We start from the raw sequence: 26312 nt of genomic DNA on the forward strand, positions 1-26312 counted from the left end.
GATAACATCTCCTCTATAGCAAATGTAGATGTTCTACAGATAGTAATGCTATGAGCAAAGTTTCGTGTTGTAGCTTTGAGACAGAGAGTTGGTAATGGAGCTTTGTGACAGATGGTTGGTGACGGAGCTTTGTGACAGACAGTCCGTAATGGAGCTTTGTGAGAGAGTCTGAAGGACAACTGACCTGTCAGGCCTAGCAGTATGGTGACCACAACTTTCCCTGCCGTGGTGATCAGATTCCCAATGATCTCCTTCACTCTGGACGCCACGCCTGCAACACGACGCAGAATCTTCATCTTTGTGCTCTCCTCCACCTCCATCTCCCCTTCCTCCTCCTCCTCCTCCTCCATCTCCTCGTCCTCTTCCTCTTCTCCAGCCTCATAACCTGCTTCGAAGTCTTCGTCCAGCAGGATGTTGTCGTCAAGGCTCAGCTTCTCCTCCTCCTCTTCCTGGTTGGTAGACAGAGAGAGAGAGGGGGAGAGAGGGGGAGAGAGAGAGACAGAGGATGGGATGTACGAGGGAGTAGAGTCACCTGAGGGCTGACCACACTCTGTCTGCCACCGTCCCTCATCGTAAGATGAACCAGACTCACTTAGCCGAGGAAAAACACTTGAGGAAACGTCAAGATGATTATGACTACGGAAACATTCCAGCCTTCTACCCCGATCATTGAGATTATCCTGGACACAGGCGTCTAAGTAGGTGCCCCCTGAAAATAGTTTTTAACTTGTAATGTTTTAAGACATTTATTTAATAACAATTTAAAATGGTTTCTTAACATCCATCAAAACCACATGTAGGCCTAAGAGTGATTTTTGGCTCTGAGTGTATGTGTGTGTGTGTGTGTGTGTGTGAGAGCATGTGTGTGTGTGTGTGTGTGTGTGTGTGAGCATGTATGTGTTTTAGGTCTTACTGAACTCATGGGGACCAAATATCCCAATGAGTATAGTAAGACCAGAAAACATTGGACTCATTGGGACCTTTTGCCGGTCCCCGTGAGGCAAAAGTCAATTTCCGGCTCAGGGTTTAGGTTTAGGGTCAAACTTACACTTTATTTTATAGTTTGAATTGGGGTTTCTTTAAGGTCCAGGCGTTGTTGGTTGTGTTTAGGGTTAAGGTTAGGCATTACATCTAGGTAAAGTTTAGACCTAAATGTTACTATATTGAGGTTAAGGTTAGGGTTAGGTTTAGGGCAAGGGAGCATGCAATTTCAATTTTCTGGTCCCCATGAGGGTAGCTGTACAAACTTGTGTGTGTGTGTGAGCGTGTATGTGTGTGTGTGTGAGCATGTGTGTGTGTGTATGTGAGTGTGTGTGTGTGTGTGTGTGTGTGGGTGCACTATCAGTGTCTTAGTTTATCTGTGTGTGCGTGTGCTCACCTCTTCCTCAGGTTCAAAGTCAGTATTGTCCTGAGCCATGTCCTCCGGGGGTCTTTTCTGAACCAGACTGCGACACACCAGCCAACAGCCCAGACCAGCCAGAAACATCCCGACGTCCGGGAGGAAGACACGGATGCCATTTCCCGCATCAGCACCAATCACACTGGCAACATACACAGAGTTACAGACAGACAGTTATATAACGAGTAACAGACAAACAGCTATTTACAGAGTTACAGACAGGCAGTTAAATACGGAGTTACAGACAGAATGTATTACAGACAGATTAAATTTAACTCCAAATATTAACCTAGACCTAGTGATGAATAACACTAACACTAACTATTAGTCTAGAACTAGTGACTAATAACACTAACACTGAACATTAGCCTAGAACTAGTGACTAATAACACTAACACTGAACATTAGCCTAGAACTAGTGACTAATAACACTAACACTGAACATTAGTCTAGAACTAGTGACTCATAACACTAACACTGAACATTAGCCTAGAACTAGTGACTAATAACACTAACACTGAACATTAGCCTAGAACTAGTGACTAATAACACTAACACTGAACATTAGCCTAGAACTAGTGACTAATAACACTAACACTGAACATTAGCCTAGAACTAGTGACTAATAACACTAACACTGAACATTAGCCTAGAACTAGTGACTAATAACACTAACACTGAACATTAGCCTAGAACTAGTGACTAATAACACTAACACTGAACATTAGCCTAGAACTAGTGACTAATAACACTAACACTGAACATTAGCCTAGAACTAGTGACTAATAACACTAACACTGAACATTAGCCTAGAACTAGTGACTAATAACACTAACACTGAACATTAGCCTAGAACTATGTTGCACCCTTAGTCAGCAATAATCAAATGTTCCTGCAAATCTAAATGTGTCTGTAAAACCTTGTCCAGAGCATCACATTGTTTATTTGTGTATAAAAATCCCCACCTGTTAAGTGTGCTTGAAATACACTGTGGGAATCAGAAACATTTTTTTTTCAACAGCAGTTTCTTCAGCATGGGCTGTGGGTTTTATATGGGGATCCCCAAACACTTGGGTCACATTAGGCTGACCATGAAATTAAAAGATCTCACGTAAAACCGATTAACATTATTAATAAGAAAACAGCCCAGAATCTGTCCCAAAAGGTCTAGTCCCTTAGGGCCCTGATCTAGTGTCCTATATAGGGAATAGGGAGGCCTTTGGAACTCAGTCCTGATGCGACTTTCTTTTATCTAAATGTAACAACAGGAGAACTACACTATAGAACCCTAAAACAGTTGAACTGATAAACAATGTCGTTTTACAACCGCAGGAAATGTGGAACAGTGGAACTGTAGAACTGTAGGACAGTGAAACTGTAGAACTGTAGGACAGTGGAACTGTAGAACTGTAGGACAGTGCAGAACTGTAGAACTGTAGGACAGTGCAGAACTGTAGAACTGTAGGACAGTGCAGAACTGTAGAACTGTAGGACAGTGCAGAACTGCTACATTGTAGAACATTATGACTCGGCAAATAATATTGTACACATATTCAGAATGTATGACTGTTTCAAGGTTTCTTTTGGAAGAACTTCCGTTTTTTTGGTAAATTCTTGTTTATATTTTCTGAATGAAATTTGGAAAAAAAACATTCAGTACATTTACGGTAAAAGAACCACTAACACAGACAGTAATATAGATCAGAGAGCTACAGATAGTGTGTGTGTGTTTGTGTGTTTAGGTGTTTGTGTGTGTTTGTGTGTGTATAACGGTCCAGTATGGCTGAGGGAAGGATATGGTTTATGAAGAGAAGTCAGAACCATCAAGGAAACCTGTTAAGACTCTACACAAACTCCCAGGAACACATTGGATGCATATGGAAAGCTGCACGTAACAAGCGGGTTTTACAGCGAAGGTTTCTACAACTTTTTGGCAGAGCTTTCATGATGAAACAGTAAAATCGTGACAACTCAATGAAAATTTACTCAAATCAAAATATATAGAGCATATCTCACAAACGATTATCCTCCCCAAAATGAGGGTGTTTGCTGTGACAGAACGTTTGTTCATACATCATCTGGGCATGTGTGCCTTTGAAGTTCACATACTGCCACCACTATTCCCCAAGCCAATTCTGGCGCAGTACAACTCAATGCAAACAATGGATAAATCCAACACATTCACCAAACAGAATGGTCTGCTATTGCCTGTGGAAGGCAAGCAGCATCCCACTGGAAATTAATTATCCAAAGCACACTGACCCTCTAGTTGTGATTGAATAGTAAGTCAGGGAGGTTATGCAGTATGTCCAGTGTGAAAGAGGGTTTACAAGAGAGAGACATCTACATTTTCACAAACAGTCCAACACTAAACACACAGACACTTTGACAGACAGTCCAACACTAAACACAGACACTTTCACAGACAGTCCAACACTAAACACAGACACTTTCACAGACAGTCCAACACTAAACACAGACACTTTCACAAACAGTCCAACACTAAACACAGACACTTTCACAGACAGTCCAACACTAAACACATAGACACTTTCACAAACAGTCCAACACTAAACACAGACACTTTCACAGACAGTCCAACACTAAACACAGACACTTTCACAAACAGTCCAACACTAAACACAGACACTTTCACAGACAGTCCAACACTGAACACATAGACACTTTCACAAACAGTCCAACACTAAACACAGACACTTTCACAGACAGTCCAAAACTAAACACACAGACACTTTTACAAACAGTCCAACACTAAACACAGACACTTTCACAGACAGTCCAACACTAAACACAGACACTTTCACAGACAGTCCAACACTAAACACAGACACTTTCACAGACAGTCCAACACTAAACACAGACACTTTCACAGACAGTCCAACACTAAACACAGACACTTTCACAGACAGTCCAACACTAAACACAGACACTTTCACAAACAGTCCAACACTAAACACAGACACTTTCACAGACAGTCCAACACTAAACACATAGACACTTTCACAAACAGTCCAACACTAAACACAGACACTTTCACAGACAGTCCAACACTAAACACAGACACTTTCACAAACAGTCCAACACTAAACACAGACACTTTCACAGACAGTCCAACACTGAACACATAGACACTTTCACAAACAGTCCAACACTAAACACAGACACTTTCACAGACAGTCCAAAACTAAACACACAGACACTTTTACAAACAGTCCAACACTAAACACAGACACTTTCACAGACAGTCCAACACTAAACACAGACACTTTCACAGACAGTCCAACACTAAACACAGACACTTTCACAGACAGTCCAACACTAAACACAGACACTTTCACAGACAGTCCAACACTAAACACAGACACTTTCACAGACAGTCCAACACTAAACACAGACACTTTCACAGACAGTCCAACACTAAACACAGACACTTTCACAGACAGTCCAACACTAAACACACAGACACTTTCACAAACAGTCCAACACTAAACACAAATTCAACACTACTGTTGTTTGCTCCTTGGGGTTTAAGGCCGGGTGTCTCTGTAAAGCACTTTGTGACAACTGCTGTTGTAAAAAGGGCTTTATAAATAAATTTGATTGATTGATTTGATTGATAAACACACAGACACTTCCACAGACAGTCCAACATTAAGCAAGGAAGGTTTAAACAGAGAAATATTTTAGAAATGTACCACTGTTCCCCTTTGAAGCCCAAACCAGTGGCTGTCTCTATTGTAACTATTTAATTACATCCTGTTTTCCTTCAAGCAATTGGTTTAGTCTTTATTCACGATATTGCAACAACAAAAAGCTGCAGTCACGTTGGACGCAGAGTGAATGTTAACGCAGTCCCAGGGGCATCCTTCCAAATCTGGTGTGGTTGACGCGCGATGCATCTGAGGCTAGTGCAAAAACAAATGCATGGGTGTTATGGTATGAAGAAATGTCTGTAACCACGGTTACAGGGTTAGAAACAGAAAGGATAGAACACTCAGCTGATGAGGACACTCAGCCCAGAGCAATTTGAACAGTTGACCTGAATGGGAACATCCATTCTAGAACTCACAGTTCTATGAGCAGAAACACGGTCTCGGATTGGGTGTTTGGCCCTAATAGTCACATCGTTAAAGTTTACAAGTTGAGTGCTACACAACACAGTGGAAAACACTCACTCAGATAGAAACGCCTACAGGGCTCCTGTGGATGAAGTTAATTTAATCAAGACCAGCTGGACATCCCAAATGGCACCCTACTCCACTTATCCGCTCAGACGTGCGTGGTATAGGAGGTAGCTTGGTATAGGAGGTAGGTTGCTATTTGGGACAGAGGCCTTGTTTCCACAAAATGGCCACATTTATTGTTCTGAAGCTCAGTTCTGGCTTTTTTAAGTTTTTTATACAGACATTTAGGATTACAGAGAAACAAATGTAGAGGAGAATCAGTGGAGACTGGTTCTGAACCCTGGTCTCCGGAGGTTAGACCCATATGGAGCTAGCAGTGGTGCCAATGGACCAAACTGAACCTTAAACATGGACAGGGGAAGTTTATGTGAGAAGCTATAAACTAATACACACATTTTGTGTAGTATAGGATTTATATATTTAGGATCTTTACAGAACTAATTATTTTTGTCTATTTCGCTCTACTCCCCTTTTGCTCTCTCAAATTCAAACTCAGATACAACATCCTTTGATGACAAAACAAATCTGAAAGGGAGACATAATACGGAAAATAAGTAGAAGCTATTGCATATTTAGTATAATATACACAAAAGATCAGTGTTTATTAATTATAATAATGCCCCCAGAATATCTCTCCCCCACACGCAGACCCAAATACACACACCTCTCTAACAAAGACACACACCTCTCTAACACAGACACACACCTCTCTAACACACACACACACCTCTCTAACACAGACACACACCTCTCTAACACAGACACACACCTCTCTAACACACACACACACACCTCTCTAACACAGACACACACCTCTCTAACACAGACACACACCTCTCTAACACAGACACACACACCTCTCTAACACAGACACACACACCTCTCTAACACAGACACAGACAGCCAGCCTCTCAGTCATATCTGTGTGATGCTTTTAAGTGGTCTGGCCTGCTAAGTAGGGGAAGGGAACTCAGACACCAACTTTCCAACTAAATTACTCTAAAGGGTGTGTGTGTGTGGGTGTGTCTGTGTGTGTGTGTGTGTGTGTGTGTGTGTGCGTGGCAGTAAATGCAGCAGTGATGGGGCCATTGCTCCTGAACGCTGATTGGCTGAAAGCTGTGATATAATGAAACAATAAGGCGTAAGGGGGTGTGGTATACAGTGGGGAGAACAAGTATTCGATACACAGCCATTTTTGGCAGGTTTTCACATGTACAAAGCATGTAGATGTCTGTAATTTTTATCATAGGTACACTTCAACTGTGAGTGACGGAATCTAAAACAAAAAGCCAGAAAATCACATTGTATGATTTTTAAGTAATTCATTTGAATTTTATTGCATGAAATAAGTATTTGATACATCAGAAAAGCAGAACATAATATTTGGTACAGAAACCTTTGTTTGCAATTACAGAGATCATATGTTTCCTGTAGTTCTTGACCAGGTTTGCACACACTGCAGCAGGGATTTTGGCCCACTCCTCCATACAGACTTTCTCCAGATCCTTCAGGATTCGAGGCTGTCGCTGGGCAACACAGACTTTCAGCTCCCTCCAAAGATTTCCTCTTGCGTTCAGGTCTGGAGACTGGCTAGGCCACTCCAGGACCTTGGTGCTTCTTACAGAGCCACTCCTTAGTTGCCCTGGATGTGTGTTTCAGGTCATTGTCATGCTGGAAGACCCAGCCACGACCCATCTTCAATGCTCTTACTGAGGGAAGGAGGTTGTTGGCCAAGATCTTGCGATACATGGCCCCATCCATCCTCCCCTCAACACGGTTCAGTCGTCCTGTCCCCTTTGCAGAAAAGCATCCCCAAAGAATGATGTTTCCACCTCCATGCTTCACGGTTGGGATGGTGTTCTTGGGGTTGTACTCATCCTTCTTCTTCCTCCAAACACGGCGAGTGGAGTTTACACCAAAAAATTATATTTTCGTCTCATCAGACCACATGACCTTCTCCCATTCCTCCTCTGGATCATCCAGATGGTCATTGGCAAACATCAGACGGGCCTGGACATGCGTTGGCTTGAGCAGGGGGACCTTTGCGTGTACTGCAGGATTTTAATCCATGACGGTGTAGTGTGTTACTAATGGTTATCTTTGAGACTGTGGTCCCAGCTCTCTTCAGGTCTTTGACCAGGTCCTGCCGTGTAGTTCTGGGCTGATCCCTCACCTTCCTCATGATCATTGATGCCCCACGAGGTGAGATCTTGCATGGAGTCCCAAACCGAGGGAGATTGACCGTCATCTTGAACTTCTTCCATTTTCTAATAATTGCGCCAACAGTTGTTGTTTTCTCACCAAGCTGCTTGCCTATTGTCCTGTAGCCCATCCCAGCCTTGTGCAGGTCTACAACTTTATCCCTGATGTCCTTACACAGCTCTCTGGTCTTGGCCATTGTGGAGAGGTTGGAGTCTGTTTGATTGAGTTTGTGGACAGGTGTCTTTTATATAGGTAATGAGTTCAAACAGGTGCAGTTAATACAGGTAATGAGTAGAGAACAGGAGGGCTTCTTAAAGAAAAACTAGCAGGTCTGTGCCGGAATTCTTACTGGTTGGTAGGTGATCAAATACTTATGTCATGCAATAAAATGCAAATTAATTATTTAAAAATCATACAATGTGATTTTCTGGATTTTGGTTTTAGATTCCATCTCTCACAGTTGAAGTGTTCCTATGATAAAAATGACAGACCTCTACATGCTTTGTAAATAGGAAAACCTGCAAAATCGACAGTGTATCAAATACTTGTTCTCCCCACTGTATGGCCAATATACCATGGCTTAGAATTGTTCTTATGCACAGCGCATCTCAATAATGTACAATAATCTCATATCATAGCTATTGGCCAATTAGATTTCAGCATTCAATCTACCCGGGTTATCACAGACAGTACAGCACAGGTATGGCACCTGAATAGTTTTGCTGTTCTAATATTTCAGTAACCAAATCATGAAACCAATATGGTTCTCTGGGGATTATGGTACAGAATATACATGCCCATGAAGAGCCCTTCGCATTGATATACAGGCCAAAAAAATAAAAACGTATGCCTTATTGCTTATTAAATGGCTTTTATCAAACCACAGTTTTGAAACTGACACATCAGTTTTTAGAAAAGGCTGTGTTTGAATTGCTCTACTGGGAGAAGCTTTCACGGTCAATTGACTGAAAACCACAACCCGACGATATTTTATTCAGCTTGACAACTGTGCCTGATTTATATTAGGGGCTTTTAATTGTTTTCGAACATAGAGATACATAGAGCAATTTTTTCACTTACAGCTTAACAGCTCATGGAAATCAAAAATCCAATATCTCAAAATATTACAATAAAACATTTATAATCCTGAAATGTCGACCTGAGAAGAGCTCTAATCAGCTAATTCACTCAAAACACCTGCAACGTTTTCCTAAGTTTGTTAATTTATGCACTCAATACTTGGTCGGGGCTCTTATGGGACAAGTTACTGCATCAATGCGGCGTGTCATGGAGGCAATCAGCCCTGGCACTGCTGAGGTGTTATGCAAGCCCAGGTTGCTTTGATAGTGGCCTTCAGCCCGTCTGTGTTGTTGGGTCTGGTGTACCTAATTTTCCTCTTGACAATACCCCATAGATTCTCTATGGGATTCAGGTCAGGCGAGTTATCTGGCCAATCAAGCACAGCAATACCATGAGCAGCAAACCAGTTACAAGTTGTTTTGGCATGGTGGGCAGGTGCCAAGTCCTGCTGGAAAGGGAAATCAGCATCTCCATAAAGCATCTCCATAAAGACTTGATAAATCACAGTGGACCAACACCAGCAGATGACATGGCACCCAAACCATCACTGACGATGGAAACTTCACACTGGACTTCAAGCAACTTGGATTCTGTGCCTCTACATTCTTCCTGCAGACTCTGGGACCCTGCTTTCCAAATGAAATGCAAAATGTACTATAATCTGAAGAGAGAACTTTGGACCACTGAAAACATTGTAAACACAGTTATTCAGTCATTTTTCTCCAGCACTCAGGTGTCTCTGGTTCAGGAGTGGCTTGACACCAGGAATTCAACACTTGTAGTCCATTTCCTGGACACGTCTGTGCGTGGTGGCTCTTGATGCACTGACTCCAGCCTCAGTCCAATCCTTGTGAAGCTCCCCCGAGTTCTTGAATCGACTTTGCATGACAATCCTCTCAATGCTGCAGTCATCCCTGTTGCTTGTGCACCTTTTCCTACTACACTTTTCCCTTCCAGTCAACTTTCCATGAATATTCTTTGATACAGCACTCTGTGAACAGCCAGCCCTTTCAGCAATGACCTTCTGTGGATTAGCCTCCTCATGGAGGGTGTGAATGAGTGTCTTCAGGACAACTGTCAAGTCAGCAGTCTTCCACATGATTGTGGTTGTGTGTACTGAACCAGACAGAGAGATTGAGGGCTCAGGTAGTTTATTAGCTGATTAGAGCACTTTTCAGGTCGACATTTCTATATTATAAATTTTTTGAGATTTTTATTTCCATGAGCTGTAAGCCGTTATCATCAAGATTGAAACAAAAAGGTACATGTATACTATATAAAGACTGTTTAGTCTCTATGGTCTTACCTTTCAAAGCCAATCTGTCTTATGGATTTCTCCCACAGAGTACCTGGAGAACAGAAAGATAAGAAACAATCACATTTGTTACAAACGTTTCATTTCATTAAGAACATTTTGATTTTGAGCAGAGTCACCCGACCCTCCTCTTCAGGGTCTCCCCAGATGTTTCACACCTTAACTCATGTTAACTCAAAACTAACACACCTGATTTAAATGGGCAACTAAGCATCAAGCCTCATTACTAAGTGAATCCAGTGTGCTAAATCAGGGGTCAAAATAAAAATGTCAGAGACATTTCAGTGGTCACTTTGTTGCTAAGATATCTCTCTCCTTGCAAATGTATTAAAACTGATATGGTGTTAAAGAGTATTTTGATCTCTGTCTCACCTGCCTTAAGGAAGTTCTGCCAGGTGTACTTCAAATTTCTATCAAAGTTGCTGAGTGTCACACAGACCTAAATAATTAGTTCTGAAAGTTGTTTTTTTATCAATGTTTTAGATTTTATTATCAATGTTTTAGATTTTATCGATTTGTTGTCGCAGCCCGATTTATAGGTAAGATGAAAGCCTCCACCCCCCTCAAGACATGAATGTAAGCACCTGGAGTCTACTGAGCGTCATTATCATTTTACCTGAAGTCTAATTAACATCATTATCATTTCACCTGGAGTCTAATTAACATCATTATCATTTCACCTGGAGTCTACTGAGCATCATTATCATTTCACCTGAAGTCTATTGAGCGTCATTATCATTTTACCTGAAGTCTAATGAATGTCATTATCATTTCACCTGGAGTCTACTGAACATCATTATCATTTTACCTGAAGTCTAATGAATGTCATTAACATTTCACCTGGAGTCTACTGAAAGTCAATACCTTTTCACCCATAGTCTACTGAACAGCATTATCATTTCACCTGGAGTCTACTGAACATCATTATAATTTCACCCATAGTCTACTGAACAGCAATATCACTTCACCTGGAGTCTACTGAATGGCATTATCATTTCACATGGAGTCTACTGAACATCATCATTTTGATTGGAAGCAGGTTCTGTGGTCAAATAAGGCAAAATATAGCTTTTTGCCGGAAACATCAAATGTGGTTTGGCACAAAAAAGGGACTACGATGCAATACAAACCAACTCCCCAGTGTGAAGTATGGAGGGGAGTCTGTGACTTTATGGGTCTGTTTTTCTTCCAAAGGTTCTGGGATTTTTTTTTGGGATACATGGCATCATGCACTCTGTCCAGAGTGCATATTGCAACAACATGAAACATGGATGCAAATTAGGTTTTTACAGAAAGTTGAAATTGTCAAATTCCCTGTGTGACAAAGTAATTGGCCTGTTACACTCAATAACAGCACACTATCGCAGTCCTGACTAAAACCCAACACAGTTATTGTATCGTCTTTCACAGGCCCATGGAGGAATTTTGGCCCACACATGCTGAACTTGACCTCAGTGGACATCTTTTTTCAAGAAAGTACCCATTTCATGTCCTGCCACAAAATCTTAACCTCTCCCTAGATGTATAGATAAATAGGCCTATATTTGACCAGTGTTGGACCATAAAAAGCAAGCTTAATGATTCCCTCAACCATTCTGATGTAGCCCTGCTTGTGTGTTTTGGATCGTAGTGTGGTGGCATGACTCAGAAGTGCATCACCTCAGGTTCCAACAACAGGACGGATGGTCTGACATTGTCCTGTAATTATCTCAGAGCAGAACTTAGGGTTTCTTCGATGAAGAGAAGGTGTCCAGAGCCTGCTGGGGATAAAGCAACCCAACACCATGGCGCTACCATATTCTGTTGGACCACTGGGAAAAGCTCCAACTGCGGAATGCACTGTTAGGGTTTCAACCGACGTAACGGATCAGATGTTGGCCAGAATATTCCACATTTGGCTAATCTATTTGAAGAACATTGCTCCGAATCTCTTGAGGATCATTCAGGTCTCACTTAATGACCATTTATGTTTTTCGCAGTGAGCAGTGGTTTCCACCTTGCTACTCTGAAGTGAATCCATCCGTTTCGACCAAGTGTCCTTCAGATTTTGGAGTCATGAACACTGAACTTAAAAGAAGCGAGAGAGGCCTGCTGATCCCTGGATGTTGTTGTAGGGTTCTTTGTGACTTCCTGGATAATTTTATGCCCTGCTCCTGGAGAGATTTTGGCAAGACAGACACGCCTAAGGAGGTTCACTACCGTAACAAACTTTCTCCATTTGGACAGTATAGCCCTGATTGTGATTCACAGGAACCCCAGAGCCTTAGAAATGTCTTGGTAACCCTTTACTGACTAAACGGAATCAGCAGATGTGTTCAAAAGACCTCAAAAAAGGGATTTCTCTGGGTAGCGGCCCAACGTGCAACAGAGACATTTGTAGTGAATATGTCAGTCTGCTGGTGTGAAGCAAAGTTAGTCAGATTTCTATACATATTTATATTTTGGGGCTGGCCCAAACCAAGACTGGCACAGAAAGTACTCACACAGCTGACCCAAAAGAGCCTTTTCATCAGGTTGACTGGGGGGACAATAATGTATTGACCTCTGATTATTGCATATTTATATACTTTGTTCAGAAACGGAAGAAGCAGCCTTGACATGACTTCTTCAGACTCCCTCTATACGCCACTACGACCCACAAAAGTATCTAACCAAGATCGTGGTGAAAACTGGGCAACTTTTATTGCACTGTATAAAATGAATGATGCTCTACTGCAGGCTATAGCCAACATTCCTGCAGTGTAACGCATCAGGAATGTCTCAGTCGAATGTACTGGAACCAGAGATGATCCAAAACATTATACAGCATCCAGACATGTTGCTAACAACTGAAAACACAGCAGGCCAGACATCGCTTAACATGCAGGATCATGAGCCTTGGCATCTTGAGCCAGTTTGATGCAACAGGAAAATAATGTGGCATCAACAAGAAATTATATAATACTTTTTATTTTATATAATGGGCTGTTTTGTAGGGCTCGTATATTTTATTGCATGGGCAAATCACATATAACATTTTAAAGATTAAATTAGTAACTTCAGAAGCCTCTGTAAAACTTGAACACACTTACAAGTTTCCATTTCCTGCTGTGCATCAGCATGATCAAATTATGACTTTGCATCTGTAGTAGAGAAAATTAAGGTGTACAGACAATGACTCTATGCATTTCAAACAATTTGGTAATAACTATGTACCAATAGGAAGCCATTATATTCACTGAGGGAACAACTGACCTGGGCCTAGCTTCCCTAATGAGTTTAGAGAGATTTGAGGCTTGGCCAGCTTAAAATACAATTACTGAAACACCTGTCCTTGAAATCTACAACAACTGTGTTCATCTGAGCACATCTGTGTTCATTGAGCCATTATTTTTTTAGACACACTCTTCCTGAAATAAAGTGCTACCGTGTCAGACTACTCTTGTGTATCTGACAGTTTAACAGTTTCTTATTTAGCTTCTAGTCCTGTTACTACACCATGTCCTTGTCCGCTAATTCCACAGATTAACAACGGGCACATTCCAAAACTGTCATATCTACCGTGTGGCTAAAAGAGAAGGAATATATCATATTGTGTCACATACATCTTCCCAGAGATGTATGAGGCTGAGGAGACAAAACTGTGTATAAAACTACTCAACACAATGCACTGAAGCAAGAGGGAGAGAGGTACAGTGAAAGAAAGTTAGACATGCAGACAGAGAGACAGACAGACAGATAAGACCAGCTTAGTAGAGTAGAGAGTGACAGACAGCATAATGGGGTAGATATAGACTAACAGGCAGCGTAATGGGGTAGATATAGACTGACAAACAGCTTAGTGGGGTAGATATAGACTGACAGACAGCATAATGGGGCAGATATAGACTGACAGACAGATTAGTGGGGTATATTTAGACTGACAGACAGCTTAGTGGCGTAAATACAGACAGACAGCATAATGGGGTAGATATAGACTGACAGACAGCTTAGTGGCGTAAATACAGACAGACAGTATAATGGGTTAGATATAGACTGACAGACAGCATAATGGGGCAGATATAGACTGACAGACAGATTAGTGGGGTAGATATAGACTGACAGACAGCATAAAGGGGTAGATATAGACTGACAGACAGCTTAGTGGTGTAGATACAAAATGACAGACAGCTTAGTGGGGTATATTTAGACTGACAGATAGCTTAGTGGCGTAAATACAGACTGACACCTTAGTGGGGTAGATATAGACCGACAGACAGCTTAGTGGGGTAGATATAGATTGACAGACAGCTTAGTGGGTTAGATATAGACTGACAGACACCTTAATGGTGTAAATACAGACTGACAGACACCTTAGTGGTGTAAATACAGACTGACAGCAAAGTAAGCCCGGCAGAGACGATGAGACAGACAGTTTATTTAGGTACAGAAAGTCAGGCAGCTTAGTAGTGTAGATAAAGACTGACAGACACCTTAGTGGTGTAAATACAGACTGACAGACACCTTAGTGGGGTAAATACAGACTGACAGACACCTTAGTGGTGTAAATACAGACTGACAGACACCTTAGTGGGGTAGATATAGACTGACAGACACCTTAGTGGGGTAGATATAGACTGACAGACACCTTAGTGGGGTAGATATAGACTGACAGACTCTTAGTGGGGTAAATACAGACTGACAGACACCTTAGTGGGGTAGATATAGACTGACAGACACCTTAGTGGTGTAAATACAGACTGACAGACACCTTAGTGGTGTAAATACAGACTGACAGACACCTTAGTGGTGTAGATATAGACTGACAGACAGCTTCGTGGTGTAGATATAGACTGACAGACAGCATAGTGATGTAGACAGAAAAGGGGACCGACAGACAGACCACTTAATGAGGTAGGAAAAGACAGACTGTTTAGTGTGGTAGACAGATGTATTATTAACTTCATGTTATCCACTGATTGAGGAGTTCACACAGGGCCAAAACTATTCACAACAACCATTCAAACAAACGACTCAATGCTCCCGGCACCTCCACAAAAGCTCCCTCAAAATGTTCTGGTTTTTTGACTTTAATAAACACTAGCAGTTTTTTCTGGCAGTTAACTTTCAGTTGTTTAGCAGAAGCTCGTATCCAGAGACTTAAATCCCAAACATTGTAGGTCATCATCAATTTTTCTTTCAAAAAACAGAATTAGCCATGAGTTACCCCTGTCCTGAACAGACCTCAATGCATTAAAAGGTATACAGTGCATTTTAGTAACATTCACACCACCCTATTGGAGTACCTCATGGCTCCAACACTGGTGTTGCGGATGGAAAACTATGGTTTTGCATTTTGCAGCAGTAGTGTGAACTATGCCTGTGTATGTAGTTTCTCTGTTCTAATAAGTGGAATGTTGTGATCATGGAGAGGGTAAAGTAAGTTAATAATTGAAGGGTTAGAATAAGGGTTAGGTTTAAGTCTATCCTGTTGCCTAGTCACTGTACCTCAACCCCATCATACCCCCTCACACTGACTCAACCCTCTCATACCCCCTCACATTGACTCAACCTCCTCATACCTCCTCACATTGACTGAACCCCCTCATACCCCCTCACAGTGACTCAACCCTCTCATACCCCCTCACATTGACTCAACCCCCTCATACCCCCTCACACTGACTCAACCCCCTCATATCCCTCACATTGACTCAACCCCTTCATAGCCCCTCAGTGACTCAACCCCCTCATAACCCCTCACAGTGAATCAACTACCTCATACCCCCTCACATTGACTCAACCACCTCATATCCCTCGCATTGACTCAACCCCCTTGTAAGTATTCCACATTTAGGTCTACACCTGTTCTTCAGTGACTGACCCACTCACATGATTGGATTTAACATTAGTACTTACAGTTAAAGTCCGGCTTGATGTTGTTCCAGGCCAGGATACTGTTGATGGTAATCTGGTAGATGATGTGAAAGAGCAGGAAGCTGAAACTGGTGATGCACAGGGACAATAGGAGGTGCCCCGTGTGGCCTGGAGGACAAACAATGACATGGAACTTCATTAAAAATAAATATTTTTGTCATCAACAGGCTCAGAACTGACAACTAGAGCTCATTGTCCACATTATCTGAACTGACAATTGAAGCCCTTTCCCCGCATTATCTGAAATTATCATTAGAGCACTTTCTCCACATTATCTGAAATGATCATTAGAGCACTTTCTCCACATTATCTGAAATGATCATTAGAGCACTTTCTCCACATTATCTGAAATGATCATTAGAGCACTTTCTCCACATTATCTGAAATTATCATTCGAGCACTTTCTCCACATTACATGAACAAGTCACTAGAGCAGTTTATCCACATTATCTAAAACTGATCACTAGAGCAATCTCTCCAATTGATCTAAAACTGATCACTACAGCTCTTTCAGAAGACGCCTACTCCACTCCCAACAAGGGAAAGTGAAGGACTCTGAGAGTGGGGGTGGGAGAGGAGGGAAAGTGGGGGTGGTGGAGGAGGGAGAGAGAGAAGTTGGAAAAAGGGAGAAAAATAGGAGGAGAGACACCCACAGCTGCTCCCCACATGTGCAGGGTTTTACTGCACACCTACAGGTATTTGGCATAATTGTTGCTAATGGTTGTCATGGTGATGATAGAATACAGTAGGGTGATTGGATCTCCCCTTTTGATGAGGAAGTGAACATCCTCAACCCCAGGAAACAGACACTCCATTAAAAACACTAACACTATTCTCACTATTGTGAAGTGGAGTGACAAGGAAAGTGTGTATCTTAGGTGAGTCAGTGAGTCATGCCGATGCAATGAGATGCCTTGCCAAAAACATTATCCTTAATCCTGAAGGTAATGACTACAGATCCTGTGTCCTAATTTAATCATCTCGTTATTACAGCAAAAAATCAAACTTGTTTAAATTTATAAATCACCACTTCATTTAAGGACTTAAATCTCCACTTTTGAATAAATGTTCAATGTATTTCTGTTTCATTTTAGTAATAAAATATAATATTTAATTTCCAGGAGCCTCCTTCAGCCAGCCAACATCTCTTCTCAGCCAGCCTTATCACCACTACCAACAACAGCCTGTCATATTTCTACAGTAAAACTAGTGTGCTGATTTCCTTCAGTGTTCCCCTGACGGTCACCGGGGGGGGGGGAGAATTTGTGTTAATACACAGAACGGGAGAGTTTAAGTGTCCAAAGGTTTTAGTGTCCAAATTGGTCCTTAATGTCCGGGCAATGGCCCTGCTTTGGCTGCGCCCACTCCATTTCTCAATAACGTAGAAGACAAACGGACCACTGAGACTTCATCTCCAAGAAGGGGCAAATAACAGTCTGGAAACTTCATCTCCAGATTAACAAGGCAGATACTAGAATATCTATGTTGTAGATTCAAAGTAAGATGTGCATTCATATTCTGTTCCACATCAAAACTATTTAATCTGCATATTTTATCTAGACGTATTCCAAAAAACAATCAATATTTTCAAGCCAAATTATATAGTTACTTCTTTCAAAAGTGTTGTGCAATGTTAAGTTACTTTGCATGGAATAGGTGTATTATATAGGGAATAGGTCTCTGGTCTAGAGTAGTGTACTATGTAGGTAGATGGTCTCTGGTGTAATGTACTATATAGGGAATATTACTCTATACCACAGTAGTGTACTATATAAGGAAAAGGGCTCTGGTCTAGAGTACTGTACTATATAGGGAATAGGTCTCTGGTCTAGAGTAGTGTACTATATAGGTAGAGGGTCTCTGGTGTAATGTAGTATATAGGGAATAGTACTCCATACTAGAGTAGTGTACTATATACGGAATACGTCTGTAGTCTAGAGTAGTGTACTATATAAGGAATAGGTCTCTAGTCTTGAGTAGTGTACTACACTGGGAATAGGTCTCTGGTCTAGAGTAGTGTACTATATTGGGAATAGGTCTGTGGTCTAGAGTAGTGTACTGTATAAGGAATAGGACTCTAGTCTAGAGGAGTGTACTACATTGGGAAAAGGTCTCTGGTCTAGAGTAGTATACTATATTGGGAATAGGACTCTAGTCTAGAGTAGTGTACTATATAGGTAGAGGGTCTCTGGTGTAATGTACTATATAGGGAATTATACTCTAGTCAAGAGTAGTGTACTATATAGGGAATAGGTCTCTGGTCTAGAGTAGTGTACTATATAGGTAGAGGGTCTCTGGTGTAATGTACAATATAGGGAATTATACTCTAGTCAAAAGTAGTGTACTATATAGGGAATAGGTCTCTGGTCTAGAGTAGTGTACTATATAGGTAGAGGGTCTCTGGTGTAATGTACAATATAGGGAATTATACTCTAGTCAAGAGTAGTGTACTATATAGGGAATAGGTCTCTGGTCTAGAGTAGTGTACTATATAGGGAATAGGACTCTGGTCTAGAGTAGTGTACTATATAGGGAATAGGTCTCTGGTCTAGAGTAGTGTACTATATAGGGAATAGGACTCTGGTCTAGAGTAGTGTACTATATAGGGAATAGGACTCTGGTGTAGAGTAGTGTACTATATAGGGAATAGGTCTCTGGTCTAGAGTAGTGTACTATATAGGGAATAGGTCTCTGGTCTAGAGTAGTGTACTATATAGGGAATAGGTCTCTGGTCTAGAGTAGTGTACTATATAGGGAATAGGACTCTGGTGTAATGTACTATATAGGGAATCGGGTGCAATTCAGGAGGCAAACCTAGTTTTTATTGTCTCTGAGGATATTATTGTAGGATGGCTTTATGTTTAATAGCCATCTGAAAAGTAGCTAAATTATTCATACATGGCATCTGTTTTTAAAAGGCAATTTTAACAGGCTGCCTAGTGTGTTGTATGGCCAAAACAGACCGCTTCGGTGGTTTCCTGGAACTGCCCACTGTCTCTGTTGGTCACGTGTGTATACAGCAGTGTGTGTGTATGTTTGTATCTCTGCCTGCGCATGTTCCTCTGTGACCTCTGGGTGAGAACGTCTGCAGACTCAACCTCTTAACACCAGACAGACAAGACAACCTCCTAACATCACAGACAGCACAACCTCTTAACCCCACACAGACAAGACAACCTCCTAACATCACAGACAGGACAAACACTTAGCACCAGACAGACAGGACAACCTCTTAACACCAAAAAGAGAGGATAACATCTTAACGCCAGACAGACAGGACAACCTCTTAACACCAGACAGACAGGACAACCTCCTAACACCACAGACAGGACAACCTATTAACACCACAGACAGGACAACCTCTTAACATCACACAGACAGTACAAAGTCTTAGCATCACACAGAGAGGTCACCCATACTGCTTCCCTGATCTGTGAAACAATACAGTAAACTGTCTATGAGCAATATGCATTAGTTTACATACGGTCAACCTGCTATCCAGACTACACATTACGTTACATTAGCTTGACTAAGAAGTCCTCTCTCCTTAACTATTGATGAGAGTTTAAGTGGAACACTTTAAAGATTATTTTCCTCCTCACTCCCCTCTTCTTCCTTTTGTCCTTTCTGTCCTTCTGCTCTTTCCATCACTACATTCCATCATTCCTTCCTTCCCACCTCCATCCCTCGTCTGTTTTCTCCCTCTCTTCCTCTCTCTATCCTTCATTCTTTCTTTCCTCTTTCCATTACACCCTCTGCTGTATTTTACTTCCTGACTGGCTGGCTAATAGTTCTTTCCTGAGGGTGTACATCCTCTTTTCTCCGACTTGCTCCCTTAATTCTTCTGCTTCAGTTCCTGTGTGACAGGTTGTTATTCCAAGAAGATAAAGCCACATACAGCCTGATTATCTGGACCTCATCACCTCTTCAACCCAGCCTCTCCAGATGCCCACTGACAATGTCCAAATGCTCTGTCTTGGCGCTTGGGTCTGGTGGCTGACAGGAACCAATCCACTCCACCTGTCTCCTGAGGCAGCATAGCATTGTGTAATCCTAAGCAGAGGACATGGTCCCCTCCAGAAACCATAGCGGCCAGGTTTCTGACCATCAGAACCATCCTTTCCAACCTGTGGTGAAATACACATATAACCATCCGGTTTCTCAGCAGTGATAGAGAAATGACCCGTTCTCCAGGACAGTGGAGTCATCAGTAGTCTCACTAAACCAAACATCTACATTTCAGTGATAATCTTCTTATTCAGGGTGACTTATAGGAGCAATTACGTTGAAATGCCTTGCTCCAGGGAACATTGACAGACTGCTGACTGTTCTGGACCAATGGAGAGGTCCGAGAGTAGAGGTTCAAAAGGTCAGTGATCTGTGACTTAATACCAGTCTAATGCCAGTCCAATGCCAGTTTGGCCTTTTCCCCATGAGAGGTTGAGGTCCATCCAAATAGGTATGAGGATAGTTGATCTGTTTCTCAATGTAGTCCAAACATTGATATTTAAACACCATTTCCCTATCAGTTTCTCAAATGAAAACAGCGTAGTTGTTTTCTTCGTCTTACTTCTAAGACACACCCTCCTGATTAAGCCAGTTCAGATTAATTAATTACAGACAAAACACATCTCTGTCGGACAAACCACATGACTAGTGGCCAAACCAGTTGCACCATCCAATCACAGCCAGGCCTAATATCTATTGGGAAGGACATCCTGTCATCAAGGAAATACAGTTTCATTAGCTGGATCCATTTGGGTTTTCTGAAACGGAAATACAGTTTCATTAGCTGGATTCATTTGGGTTTTCTGAAACAGAGAGTTCTGCAGATCCTGCAGGTGATGGAGACCAGCAGGCCCATTGACTATGTGTCTCTCAGAGAAGAGTTAGTGGAAGGACCAGGGTCAATTGTCCAGCCTGTTGGTCTGGAGAAGACGGTGAATCACAAACAAAATACGAAAGAAATAGGAGGATTTGGTGGAGGAGGAGGACAAGGAAAAGAGGAGGAAACCAAAGAGTTAGAGGAGGAGGATGAAGGGAAGGGGGGGGCATGAAGAAGGAGAAGAGAAGTTAGGATGTGGAGGAGAAAGGGGTGGGAGGTGGAGGAGGTGGAGAACATGGAGAGAAGTGGAGGAGGTGGAGGAGATCATGGAGAGAAGTGGAGGAGGTGGAGGAGGGACTTACCCTGCATGGTTGTGCTGGTTGGCTCGGCAAAAAGAGGGATGAGGAGGAGGTAGATGAGGTAGACAAATGACAGCCCATTGTACCTGAACAGACACGCTGAAACAGGAGTGAAGGAGAGACAGGAGGAGAGAGGAGGAGAGACAGGAACAGAGAGGAGGAGAGACAGGAACAGAGAGGAGGAGAGACAGGAACAGAAAGGAGGAGAGAGGTAAAGGACAAAGAGACATGGATTAGTAGGCAAATCAATAGAAATCATAGAAAAGTAAAAATAACATATTTAGCATCCTCCCTGGAAATAATCTGGCCCTGAGTTACAGTAACAACAGTATCGATCAAAGTTGTGTGAGGAAAAATAGTTTGCATTATCTCTACATTGCTTAGGTATCAACGTTTGGTCCAGACACACACAGACACAGACACACGCGTGCAAGACGAACGCACACAGACACACACAGACACAGACACACGCGTGCAAGACGAACGCACACAGACACACACACAGGCGATATGAGAAGGCACTGGGTTGCTGGGATATTGGCGTTTGGTCTGTAAGATAACAGCCACAGATATAATCATATTGATGTAGTCAATCAGCCTGATAGACTCTGGCTGTTAACAGTATATGCCGAGCAGAGTAACAATTAACAGGACGAGGTCCATTAGGTCAATAAGGACATTGAGTCTAGGGAACATCATGCTGTCTCCTCGACCCCTGTCTCACTAGTCATCCTGGATCTGGACAGAGAGCTTTTCGTGGTTAAGAAATAGAGTTGGATAATGCATTGACAGAGACCTGAGCATATCAGCTGGGTTCAACTCAGCTCGGTGGCTCGAGCAGGGAATGAATCGTTAGGGGTTTGATTGATTACCAGATGACTAGTTGAGACAGGTGTGGCAGTGCTGGAATTGAACAAATATTGGGATTGGAAAGGCGCTTCGGGGAACCAGGTGGGGGAACACTGGCTGGCCTTAATGTGTCATTTGAAGTGCAAGAGGCCAAATTGAAGTCGAAAAATAATAATGTATGTATGTATGTATGGCTCTATATCCTGACAGAAAATCATGTATGTATGGCTCTATATCCTGACAGAAAATATCCACTCCACATCAGGTTTCCCTTAATCAGGTTTCCCATCAGGTTTCCCTCCACATCAGGCCCCCCCCCCCCAAAAAAAAAAATGCAGACACACTCCAATAAGCTAATGTTTTACCAGTTTACTGACCACCCCCCAACCCCCCTCCAACAAGCTAATGTTTTACCAGTTTACTGACCACCCCCCAACCCCCCTCCAACAAGCTAATGCTTTGCCATTACTGCACTGACCATCATCACCATGTCCCAAATGACTCATATTTACAGCCATTACAACATTTAAGGCACAAAGGATTCCCTGATTGGAAAAGAAAGTCCAGGTCATAAGCATAAAATTCTTAGGCCAGGATTGACACGTAAAATGTTACTTATTTTGGTCTCAGTCAATAGATGGATTCATAAACAACTGGAGGAGCTCATTGATGTCCTTCTCTGGAACACAAACACAAGTACCTTTGTATTTGCATTTGCAACAAACAGACCAGGGGTTTAAACATTCAGTACATAGCGCACAAGAAGACTAACCAGCCTTTGTTTGGCATAGTACTTCAGGACACTGGGAAGTACTTCAGGATTCTCTGAACTATTTCAGGACTCTCTAAAGTACTCCAGGACTTGGGGAAGTACTTAAGGACTCTGTGAAGTACTTCAGGACTCCGGAAAGTACTTCAGGACTCCGGAAAGTACTTCAGGACTCTGGAAAGTACTTCACTACTCTGATATGGTGGTGTCAATATGCAGTGCTTTTACTTGACTTTACTTCAACACCTGAAGGGTGTTTTAACTGCCAATGGAGCTCTACGCACTAATATGGGTTAGGACTTGCTTTGGGACTGTGTCCATCACACTAAGGCTTCGCTAAGATTTTACTGTAAGAACTCAATCTAATAATAATATTGTTATTGTCCCTGACCATAGATTGGTTAGTGAGATTAATGTCTAAGAGCATCTCCCTTTTTTTATATACGTCCAGTATTCACACCTCAGTGAAACGGGAAAAACAGTCTGATAGGGACCTGGCAGAGGGTGACCGAGTATTTTCATGGCCTGGTCACCTTAAAGAGAAATCAATGACAACTCCTACCACTGTCCACACGTACAGAACACTTCTCTAATGGCGTTCTAACTCTTCTGTTCCACGTTAGAGAGCGTCAGAAACAGAGATGAGCTATCCAAAAAAGGGCTTGTAGCCCGGCACTGCCCTCCGGACTAAGTTACAAAAGAAAACACTCAAGCTGATTTAGGGAGTGAATCTTTGCCCCGAAAGAATGAACGGAAAATAAGGTGTAGGCTCCAACCAAGCCTGGCCGGGACACTTACACCAAACAGCATTTACAGCCTTACTGGGAAGGGCTATGCTTTACTGGGGGTGGTCGGGGTAATGTAGTACCATGGAAAAAGCACAGAACACCATGTCAGTAATTTAAGTTCTGTACAGATCTCCCATGTCAGTAATCAGAGTCCTGTATAGATCACCCATGTCAGTTATTTAAGTCCTATAAGTATCTCCCATGTCAGTTATTTAAGTCCTGTACATATCTCCCATGTCAGTTATTTAAGTCCTGTACGTATCTCCCATTTCAGTTATTTAAGTCCTGTACGTATCTCCCATGTCAGTTATTTAAGTCCTGTACATATCTCCCATGTCAGTTATTTAAGTCCTGTACATATCTCCCATGTCAGCTATTTAAGTCCTGTACGTATCTCCCATGTCAGTTATTTAAGTCCTGTACGTAGCTCCCATTTGTTTGTTTGTTTTTTAGGCCCCCCATTAGTTCTTGGAGTGGCAGTAGCACTTCCCCCTGGGGTCCCCACAAATTGTCGGAGAGGAATTATTCCAGCCACATTAATGAACCATATTACAAACTCCAAAGTCCTGTGAGAAAACGTGTCACATGTGATTAGACATCCCTGTGCTCTAAGGTTTAACAGGTGCTGCAGCTTGGGTCAGAACAGGGAATGGGTCAGGACAGGGAATGGGTCAGAACCAGGGGACTGGTCAGAACAGGGAATGGGTCAGAACAGGGAATGGGTCAGAAGAGGGAATGGGTCAGAACCAGGGGACTGGTCAGAACAGGGGACGGGTCAGAACAGGGGACGGGTCAGAACAGGGGACTGGTCAGAACAGGTACCTGAACGTGTCCTACAGTCTAGTCAGCTCTGTCCTATGGGAAAGCCATGACATAAGCCACATTCTATAGTACTAGTCTTGTGTAAATATTGACACAATCCACATTCTATAGTACTAGTCTTGTGGGAATAATGAGATAATCCACATTCTATAGTACTAGTCTTGTGTAAATATTGACACAATCCACATTCTATAGTACTAGTCTTGTGTAAATATTGACACAATCCACATTCTATAGTACTAGTCTTGTGGGAATAATGAGATAATCCACATTCTATAGTACTAGTCTTGTGTAAATATTGACACAATCCACATTCTATAGTACTAGTCCTGTGGGAATAATAAAGTGATTGTAAAAAACTGTATTCAAAGAGTCAGAACTAACAGAAAAGTCATTTGGGTGTGTGAGTGTGTCTGTGTGTGGGTGAGTGTGTCTGTGTGTGTGTGAGTGTGTCTGTGTGTGTGAGTGTGTCTGTGTGTGTGTGAGTGTGTCTTTGAATGTGTCTGTGTGTGTGAGTGTGTCTGTGTGTGTGTGAGTGTGTCTGTGTGTGTGTAAGTGTGTCTATGTGGGGCTTGGGCAGAAAGTGATAAGAGAGAGAAAATGAAGAGTCACCAGCCTGTCGTCCTACAGGAGGAACTATTAAGCAGGCTTGATAATGCATCATCGAGGAGAGATTAAATAATAAAACTGTGTCTCACTACAGAGAATTCAATGGTGGGAGATTGAATGGAAGTCAGTAAATCACTGGAAGCAAATTACAGCAGGACAACTTCCCTCCCTGGGTAAAACCAAACCACTTCCCTCCTAGGGTAATACAGAACCTGTTCCCTCCCTGGGTAATACAGAACCTGTTTCCTCCCTGGGTAATACAGAACCTGTTTCCTCCCTGGGTAATACAGAACCTGTTTCCTCCCTGGGTAATACAGAACCTGTTTCCTCCCTGGGTAATACAGAACCTGTTTCCTCCCTGGGTAATACAGAACCTGTTTCCTCCCTGGGTAATACAGAACCTGTTCCCTCCCTGGGTAATACAGAACCTGTTTCCTCCCTGGGTAATACAGAACCTGTTTCCTCCCTGGGTAATACAGAACCTGTTTCCTCCCTGGGTAATACAGAACCTGTTCCCTCCCTGGGTAATACAGAACCTGTTTCCTCCCTGGGTAATACAGAACCTGTTTCCTCCCTGGGTAATACAGAACCTGTTCCCTCCCTGGGTAATACAGAACCTGTTCCCTCCCTGGGTAATACAGAACCTGTGTCTGACCAGTATGTGGTACTTGTACGCAACTAAACAGAACAATAAGTGTGTGTCTGTGTGTGTCTGTGTGTGTCTGTGTGTGTCTGTGTGTGTGTCTGTGTGTGTGTCTGTGTGTGTCTGTGTGTGTGTCTGGGTGTGTCTGTGTGTATCTGTGTGTGTCTGTGTGTGTCTGGGTGTGTCTGTGTGTGTCTGGGTGTGTCTGTGTGTGTGTCTGTGTGTGTCTGTGTGTGTGTGCATAACAGCTCTATTCACCCTCTGTTTGCTTGCCTGTAAAGGTGCTGTCAGAGAAGCAGCAGGTAACAGTCGCCATGATGCAACTGATGCCCCCCAGGCAAATCCCCCCCGCCCCCAGCCTCACATCTCTCTCTGCCTCACACAGCACAAATGGAGGGTCTGAATTTGATCACCCAAGCAGGAGGAGTTTGGAAACATGTTTTGTATTTCAGGTATAAATACGCTATTAAAATTTGAATGTCCCCCTATGAACTGTTAGAGTGGACTTATCTGAAATTCCACAATGACATGGTTATGGTTGTGATCGGGCTGTTA

At 42.4% G+C, this 26312-nt stretch overlaps 1 protein-coding gene across 3 annotated transcripts in view; it reads right to left on the reverse strand.

Annotated features, from left to right (window-relative positions):
* LOC105030517 (piezo-type mechanosensitive ion channel component 2) overlaps nucleotides 1-26312 on the reverse strand; it is an 82399-nt gene that overhangs the window by 50348 nt on the left and 5739 nt on the right. For all 3 annotated transcript variants that reach the window (XM_029115529.2, XM_034291472.1, XM_029115528.2), the window contains exons 3-7: nucleotides 21281-21376; nucleotides 16076-16201; nucleotides 10193-10235; nucleotides 1379-1541; nucleotides 185-449 (exon numbers count right to left, since the gene is read on the reverse strand). In XM_029115529.2, the coding sequence (XP_028971362.2) occupies nucleotides 185-449; nucleotides 1379-1541; nucleotides 10193-10235; nucleotides 16076-16201; nucleotides 21281-21376 (693 nt within the window). The remainder of the gene's footprint in view (nucleotides 1-184; nucleotides 450-1378; nucleotides 1542-10192; nucleotides 10236-16075; nucleotides 16202-21280; nucleotides 21377-26312) is intronic.

The sequence above is a fragment of the Esox lucius genome, chromosome 3 (assembly GCF_011004845.1).
Source record: "Esox lucius isolate fEsoLuc1 chromosome 3, fEsoLuc1.pri, whole genome shotgun sequence".
NCBI lineage: Eukaryota > Metazoa > Chordata > Actinopteri > Esociformes > Esocidae > Esox > Esox lucius.